This window comes from Clinocottus analis, unplaced genomic scaffold (genome assembly GCF_023055335.1).
Source record: "Clinocottus analis isolate CAN_PGR_092001 unplaced genomic scaffold, fCliAna1.0.p SCAF_3, whole genome shotgun sequence".
Classification (NCBI taxonomy): domain Eukaryota; kingdom Metazoa; phylum Chordata; class Actinopteri; order Perciformes; family Cottidae; genus Clinocottus; species Clinocottus analis.
The window spans coordinates 905,763-913,849 of record NW_027176042.1 but is presented as its reverse complement, the minus strand read 5'-3'; the positions used below and the strand labels follow the sequence as shown (position 1 = coordinate 913,849).

The following is an 8,087-nucleotide window of genomic DNA, read 5'->3' as shown; positions in this document are numbered from 1 at the left end:
ATCCCATAGAAGCAGCCAGAATGAGAGCAACACAATGTGACATATTGAAAATGACACTTTTTTAAATTTGTTTTTAGAAACATTAGCAGCATGGCATTCATAAATTAGTATTAAGCTGGCTTAGCATCAGCATGTTAGCATCGTCTCCTTTTGTATTGTCCCTTTGATCATCTACATTATGAAGTTGTAAGTAAAGATAAGGCCCTCATTGCTATGTTGTCTCCGTTGTGGGTGTCATTCCACGTGTTTTTCCTAGAGGACGCTCTGTCCACGCTCTCATGAGGAATACTATCCTCACTTTCCCTTCTTGTTCTCCAGCATTCGTCTTTTCTCTGCTCTGCTCTGCTCACAGTCAAACACATACAGATGGATGGTATGCAGAGGCACACACAGGATTACACACTCACACAAGGAAACACACACACACAGAATGGTCTCCTTGGCTCCCCAGGTACTTTGTGGCTTGAATGCCTCCAGGCAGAACACATATTCACATTGGCCATACATAAATACTGATCAAAGTGTTTTCATATTCCCTAAAAGTTCTGTACCATCACAATCTAAACCCAGTTAATACATTTCATTTCCTTCCTTGTCATTTCCCTTTGTAGCAGTTCTTGTCAGTTTTTTGAGTTGCATTTTTATCACCATGTTGCCACCAAATGTTGCCGGTTCCAACTGCAACCAAGAGCTGACAGAAGGGAGAAGGAAAAAGTGAGCTGGGCATGGTCATGGAGGAGGTCTGGGGTCTGGGTTGTGGGCAGCGTTTGAAGAAGAGGAATGCATCAGACAGCAGTAAACACCGCTGGTAGCTGGAAAACACACGCACATGCAGACGCATTAACACACACACTAAGCTGCATGCAGCTCCCGAGGGTTTCCCTGGGACTTTAAGGCAACTTGTCTTCGTTCCGATCAAGCGGGTAAGTGTCAGTCTGTTGTTGGTTTATCCATCTGCTCTCATTTAATCTCTTGAAAATCTATACCGTGTTGTCTGTTTGCTTTAGTTGGTTTGTTGAGGCACGGTTGCGTAATCTAGCTAATCATATGGGAATCGTTGAAGCGTGTTCTGTAAGACTGCAAAATGGAAAACATACTAATAGTCAAACTTCCTGACGACGCAAAACCGTTCTCACCAAGTGCCGTGTCATACTGAGAGTCTGTGTGTCTGCAAGCGTGTGCTTTGTGTGGACGGCAACATTGTGGGTATTACCGTAATCATATACAGCTGTGCATGCAGGGAAGAAATATGTATTCTTCCCTCTCACACTCAGACATTTGAAGTCTGTGTGCAAAAGCGGCCATTTCCATTCATGCTGCACCTCAATCAGTCGTGTAATGTCCCTTTATTTTGACTCATTTTATAAAGAAAGGCTGATATATTTAAAAAAAAGAGACCTAGTTTGACCTTCCACTGGAATATTTGTCATCTTGATTTTCACATCCCAAGGGGTTGCAGCAAAATGAAGCGCTTTGCGAGGGATAAAAGATTGAATGAGAGTCTAAAAAGTCATCATTCACCCTGAGGTGGACATGGACATACCAAATTTAAGTGCTAAATGTAAATGGCAGCTATATAAATATATTCTACTGGATAAGTAAACACTTTCACCCTGCTGGTGGCGCACAAAGTAAAGTCATGACATCACCAAGCTCAGTTTCATCCTCAGTGAAATGTGAGCGTCTGTCTGTATTAAAGCCAACAGTTAGAGCCAAAGAAGACACTAAACAACTTTTGCAGGCTAATAAAATCCAGCTCATCATGCCACATTTTGTAAATTGACTCGTAAAACATGCCTCTTATTTCTGTTTCTGTTTAATTTGCAGCGCCACCTCTCTCCCCGGCGGTCCGCATGGCTCTCCTGTGCTGCGCTGTCTTGCTGCTGCTGCTGCGTGTGCTCGGCTCTGCCTCGGCCACCGCTGCCGCCGACTATGGAGGGGTTCCTCTGTGGATCAACCGCCTGCTGGGCGAGCCCAGTGTGATGAGCCTGCGAGGGCGGATGGACGCGGCCTGGTTTCGAGCCAACAACCCCTCGGCCTGCCCTGAGCGGTGCGACTGCCCCATCCAGTGGCCCACGGCGCTCTACTGCGACCACAGGGGCCTGGCGGACGCCCCCGACCAGCTGCCGGACAGAACTCAATACCTGTTTCTCCAGGTAGGAGAGTGTGTTGTCTTTATTCTTGGTCACGTTGTGCACCACAGTGGCGGACCTCCACCACACTGTACTGTGTTTAGTTTAGTTTGGCATCTGCATTTGTTCCTCTTCTTCCCAGAGCAACAACATCTCGTCCCTGCCGTCCTCCTTTCTGGCCAACATCACCGCCCTGCGCTGGCTCATCCTGGACCACAATCAGCTGGAGGACCCGGTCGCGCTGCAGAACCAGACGCAGCTGCGCTACTTCTTCGCCAACCACAACCACCTGAAGTCGGTGCCAAGCGCTCTGCCGGCCGGGCTCAGGCAGCTGCGACTTGCCCACAACCAAATCAGCAGCATCAGTCCAGGAGCTTTCCAGAAGCTGCACAACTTGACACTGCTGCTGCTGCAAGGAAACCGACTGCGAACCATCACAGAGGGAGACCTTAAAGGTAGAGTAAAGTGTGTTTTTACTTTCTTTACACATGCACTTTGTCTACTTGGGGCAGGGGGGAAGTGAGAGACAAAAGACAAATGTTATGGAGGATTGTGCTTTGTCATGTTTTTCCCTACAAGTAGTTAGGGAGGAAGGAGTCAAGCGGCTGTTTAATTCAACAGTGATCTGAATTCATGTTTCTCAGCAAATACGTAACGCTAACATCTCAGATTAATTCATTAATACATTTAATTTGATACTTTTAAATGTAAAACAGATTAAAAAATCAAAAACAAGCCAATAAAACACAATTTAAAAGCCTGTAAAGAACAACTTTTTCTTTAAAGCAGAGCATAAGGCAGTTTGCTGTGTGTATTAAGCCCTAATATTTCCATGAAATCATGTATTTTGATGTTAACACTCATTTTTTTATGTCTTACATTTGTCAGTATTAATATAAAGTGTGTTTATTTCCCTTCATCTCGCAGGTCTGATCAATCTGAACCTGCTGGACCTCAGTGGGAATTTGTTCTCGTCTGTCCCCAGACATTTACCCCAATCTGTCCAGCAGCTCTACATGTCCAACAACACTCTCCCCGGGCTGGATGAGGACAGTTTTGGGGGTTTTCTCAACCTTAAGTATCTTCGTCTAAGTCACTGTGGTCTGCAGAGCGCCGGCATCCACCAGCAAGTCTTCAACTTCTCCAGCTTGGTGGAACTGGACCTTTCTTATAACAAATTTAAAACCATCCCTACAGTCCCCGTCAGCCTGCAGCACCTCTACTTGGAGTCCAATGAAATACAAGGTGAGGTGCATACAGACACTAAGAAAACATGCCCAACACAAAAGGCCGTCGACGTTTGTAACGGTGTCACTGACTTCATGTCTGCGAAATGTTAATTCCCCACACATGTGCACACATTCCTGCAGTTTACAATTCAACAAAACGCTCACTGTGTGTGACAGCAACGTGTACGTGTACGTGAGTTATATGTGGCTGACCACCTGGAGGGGTCTGACACCTTCGCCGCATTTAGCGAGGGAGAAGATTAAATGTGGAAAATGTGACTGAAACGGAAGAGAAAGCCGCAAAAAAAAAAAAAAACCCCAGCGTCCTTTAACACAGCGGGCCGCCATCGCTGCAGCGCGTACGGACTGGAGATCGGGGGTTGGGATGGGCGAGTCAGAGATGGAAGGAGAGAACGAATAAAGAGAGGGGAGGGACACGGAAAGAGAAGAAGTACGAGAAGGGTGGAGGAGAGGGGATATCTGGTAGTTGGATGGGGGAGTAGGTTAGAGAAGTGGTATGAAAACATCTGTGATGGATTCAGAGGTAAGAGTGCCAGATGAGCCAGAAGCACATGCTGTTCCCCTCTTCATGGCCTCCTCTTTCCGCTCTCTCTCTCTCTTTTTCTCTATCTGATTCCCATAACTCTGGCCTTTTTTCAGCCAGTAGGATTTGAATAACACTGCAGCAGACACATGTAGCCGTCTTGACGCGCGTGACCATTCGCTAGCAATGACCCGGCGTGCATATTTTGGCTCACGGCAAAGTGAAAGTATGTTCTCGATCTGTGTAGCGGCAGACAAAGAGGCCGTGTACCAACGGGACAGGCAGACGGCAAAACACTTTCACAATAACACACACCTCATCGTCTAGCTAGCGAGCGCGACTGCTACCGCGCCGCTCGTCTGCCAAGAGCTACAGTCTGGGCCGAGAGCGTCTCTACTACTGAGACGAAGTGAGAAAGCAAAAGAGGGCGTTGTGGTTTTCCTCATCCTCCGTTTTCACCACAGCACCTGCAAGACTTTCAGGAAATGAAAACTCTGTGAGAAGAAGAGAGACTTTTGCAGACTGCACAAACCGTCTTAACCCGTTGAAAACTGTGGAACCAATTTTTCGCTCTAGACCTTTTTTTTTCTCCTGTGTTTGAGTCGTTGTAGGAACCCCAAATTCAGTCCAAAAATTGTGTTTATGGTGTGTATTTGTTCAGCAAAGTCTTGGGAAAAAATGTATATATATCTGTAAAAAATAAAATCACTTTTAAAAGATATTTTGATCTTAACTATGAACATCTAATATGATATGAGCCAGATTCCCCCAAAAATGCCTCCTGGAGCTTCAATAAGACACCTTTTTTGAAAGATTAGGACCTAAAGAATTAGTCTCTGCAACAAAAATCACAATAAAACAAAGTCTTGTCCTGTTAGGAAGAAGTTTCAGTCAAAAAAACTGTGTCGTTCGGTTCAAAAATGGAAAAATTCCTTATTTTAAGCCAAAAGATTGATTGAATGGGGCATGCTGGGACTTAAAATGGGCACGGGAGGATTTTCATGCACGGTTTCCAGAAGGTTAAGGCAAGTGTCATGGTACATGATTGGTTTTGACAAGATGGCTGTCACTTTGTTGAATAATGAGTTCTGAACAGTGTAATATATCTGTATATGTTTTTTTTAATTCCTCGTGTGTTTTCCGTCTGTTAACCGCAGAGTTCAACGTGAGCAGTTTCTGCAGAGAGGTGGGACCTCTGTCCTACTCCAGGATGAAGATCCTGCGACTGGATGGAAACAAAATGTCCTACCAACAGCTGCCGTCCGACTGGGTCTTTTGCCTGCGAGTGCTTGAAAGTATTTACATCTGATCGACTCTCTGAATACGCAACAACATGAAGTAACTGTGTGTTACTCGCCGACCTCATCTAGAAAGAAAACGTTACTCAACCTAAGGGTTTTTTTTGCTTGCCAACTCATCACTTGTGAAGTCAAACTCCAGCTACAGCTGTAAGACTTCAATTCATTATGTCTTCAGTATGGAGGGACACGCCCAGGCGCTGGAGGGGAGCGACCTTTAAAGACGCCAAAAGCCTGAACTCCTGCGCTAAACCAGTGTTATTTTATCATAACGCCAAAAGTCCTGATCAATTTATCATACCATTGCATTCCTTTGACTCTCTCTCTCTCTCTCTCTCTCTCTCTCTCTCTCTCTCTCTCTCTCTCTCTCTCTCTCTCTCTCTCTCCTCTCTCTCTCTTTTGCCTTTAACATCTGTGTGTTATTACCAAACAGGAATTGTGACAAAACCCTCTCGTTTCTGACTGTAGAGAATAATGTGCTGTGTTCAAACTGAGCTGTCGGGCTGAAAAAGTTAACGTGTATGAAATAAAAAACTCTGCAGCTTTGTCGAGAGACAATCTGACTCAGTTTTCTGCAGCGTCAAACAGACACACTAATCCAAATGTGTGTGAAAAAACAACTAAATGTCTATCATCCTAAAATGTGTAATTTGGTTTGCACAGCTAACAGAATGAATATTAGAAACATGTGTTGTATTTTCTGAAATTCTCTTTATACCCGGACAATAATCAATCATTGAATACTTTGACAATCGATCAATTAGTTTAGAGTAAATAATTACGATGGAAATCTAGAATATTTGACAGGTTACCAACCTCTTGAACACAGATTATCCATCCTTATACCAGATAATGTTGGATTAAACCTTATTTCCATACAGATTTTTTATACAGTATATATTATGTATATTTGAAAAAAAGTTGCTTTCTAATGTGTAATTTTGCACATATATAGAGTTATATATATATATATATACATATATATATATATATATATATATATATATATATATATATATATATATATATATATATATATATATATATATATATAATAGAGAGAGAGTTAATGTAAGGAGCAAATACATAAAGATCCCGATGTGCCAGCAACAGATGTTTCTGTACCATTTGTGTTTCCTTGACCTTTTACTTTAATGGTGAATTAAAGGATTTGTATGTTGTCTCTTTCCGATTGCGGGCAACATTTCTGTAGTTTGTTTTTCAAGCCTGCATTTTGTCTTGACGTCCTCTCACAGTTTATTCTGTTGAAGAAAGCATCAAACCGAGTGAGCAGCTTCTCATCCTGCACAGACACACAGTGACAACCAATCCTGATACAGACTTCTTTTGTGAGAAACCTGCAAACAAATTGACCAATAACTCTTTAAAGTCTGTGCAAACTTGCACTATGTCTGGACCCACAGTCACTGACACACAGTTCCTTTGAGGGACAATAATTCACCGTCTAAATATTTGTGTGCTCGTTTCAGTGTCGAGCGGCTGGCAGTCTGCTGAGTACAAATGAAGTCATGATGAGTCATGGTTATAATATTAATAAAGTAGCTTGAGAGAACCTTTTTAACTTTTGAAAGGAGCCAGACTAGTTGTTTCCCCTTGTGTGCAGTCTTTATGCTAAGCTAAGCTAACAGACTGTACATGTACATAAAGCACAGTTAATAAAAGTGTTATCAAATTAACCTTTGGAAAGAAATTGAAAAAAGTATATTATTAACTCCTATGTGACCTTTATGGAGGTATGCTATATAACAATAACGTTAATAACAATAACACAGTGGACTGAACAACTAACTAAATAAACTACGACGCTATAAGGTGTTGATTGTCCTTAACAGCAGAAAGCTTGTGCTATTTTTTCCATCTCTACTTTCAGGCTCACTGATTTATTCAGCTAAGAGGATCTATATAAATATAAAAAATGCAAAATGGATAGAATAAATCTCAAAAGAGCAGCTTCAAGTTGTTTATTGTTGTGATGTATTTGTCATAGTTCTCTCCTTGCAGCCGCTTGAAGACAGAAGTGTGACTGGTGGAGTCATTACAGACTCTGCCTTGGAAACCATCGGTCAAAACAAGCTGCAGCGAAACTCCCTGCAAAGTCATAATAATGCTCAGAGATCACGTCTCTCTGCACACAGACGCTCCGTTATTACAACATAATCTTCAGGTCAGATATGAGCTGGAACAACCACCAGCAAATCTTTTGAATCTAAAATTGTCTTCACTGTTGTCTAGAGTTTGTCTTTATTCTGTAAAAACTGAATTGGCACGGCGTCCAGAAGTCTGGGAGCTGCGTTATGAGAGACGTGCTGTAATGTATTTTTTAATATGTCTTAATATGTATTTGTTTAATGTGAGAGTTCACCTGACACTACAGTTCACAACAGTATTTTAGTGTCTTTCAGCGCGTTTTTTGGATTTGACAGCCAGCTATTTTTCTTTTTTATTTATGCTTAGAGGAACTTTTAGCAAATACTGATCCAGATTCCTCCCTCAGGAGTTAGTATAGAAAAAATGACATAAAGGAGAGTGAATATTAGACATATAGCCACTCAGCAGAAACACAAGTCGTCAACACGTTTGTTATATGAACTTTATGTAATAATATGTCAATATTGTGTTTGCTTCTTGTCCCCAGAAGCATGAATGAATACAGACTTTAGTAAATACCACCATCAACAGTGTTTCTGCTGATGTTTGAACAAACCTAACTTATTAAATTAGCAAGCTAATGTTAGCTGTAATGCTAACATTATGTGTTGGAGATGGTTGATCTTAGCATTACAAGCTAATGTTAGCTGTAATGCTAAAATTATGTGTTGGAGATGGTTGATCTTAGCATTACAAGCTAATGTTAGCTGTAATG

The 8,087-nt window shown here is 42.1% G+C and overlaps 1 protein-coding gene across 1 annotated transcript; it reads left to right on the top strand.

Annotated features, from left to right (window-relative positions):
• Positions 1 to 796: 796 nt before the first annotated feature.
• Positions 797 to 5,543, top strand: zgc:113307 (uncharacterized protein LOC553753 homolog). Its single transcript, XM_068595058.1, has 5 exons — positions 797 to 923; positions 1,828 to 2,156; positions 2,275 to 2,587; positions 3,060 to 3,377; positions 5,063 to 5,543. The coding sequence occupies exons 2-5, from the start codon at positions 1,854 to 1,856 to the stop codon at positions 5,212 to 5,214; spliced, it is 1,086 nt and encodes a 361-aa protein (XP_068451159.1). The 5' UTR covers positions 797 to 923; positions 1,828 to 1,853; the 3' UTR covers positions 5,215 to 5,543.
• Positions 5,544 to 8,087: the final 2,544 nt, after the last annotated feature.

Coding starts and splice junctions, on each gene's coding strand:
- zgc:113307 (XM_068595058.1), top strand. CDS start 1,854: ATGGCTCTCCTGTGCTGCGCTGTCTTGCTGCTGCTGCTGCGTGTGCTC. Junction 2,157..2,274: donor CTCAATACCTGTTTCTCCAG/GTAGGAGAGTGT, acceptor TCTTCTTCCCAG/AGCAACAACATCTCGTCCCT. Junction 2,588..3,059: donor CACAGAGGGAGACCTTAAAG/GTAGAGTAAAGT, acceptor TTCATCTCGCAG/GTCTGATCAATCTGAACCTG.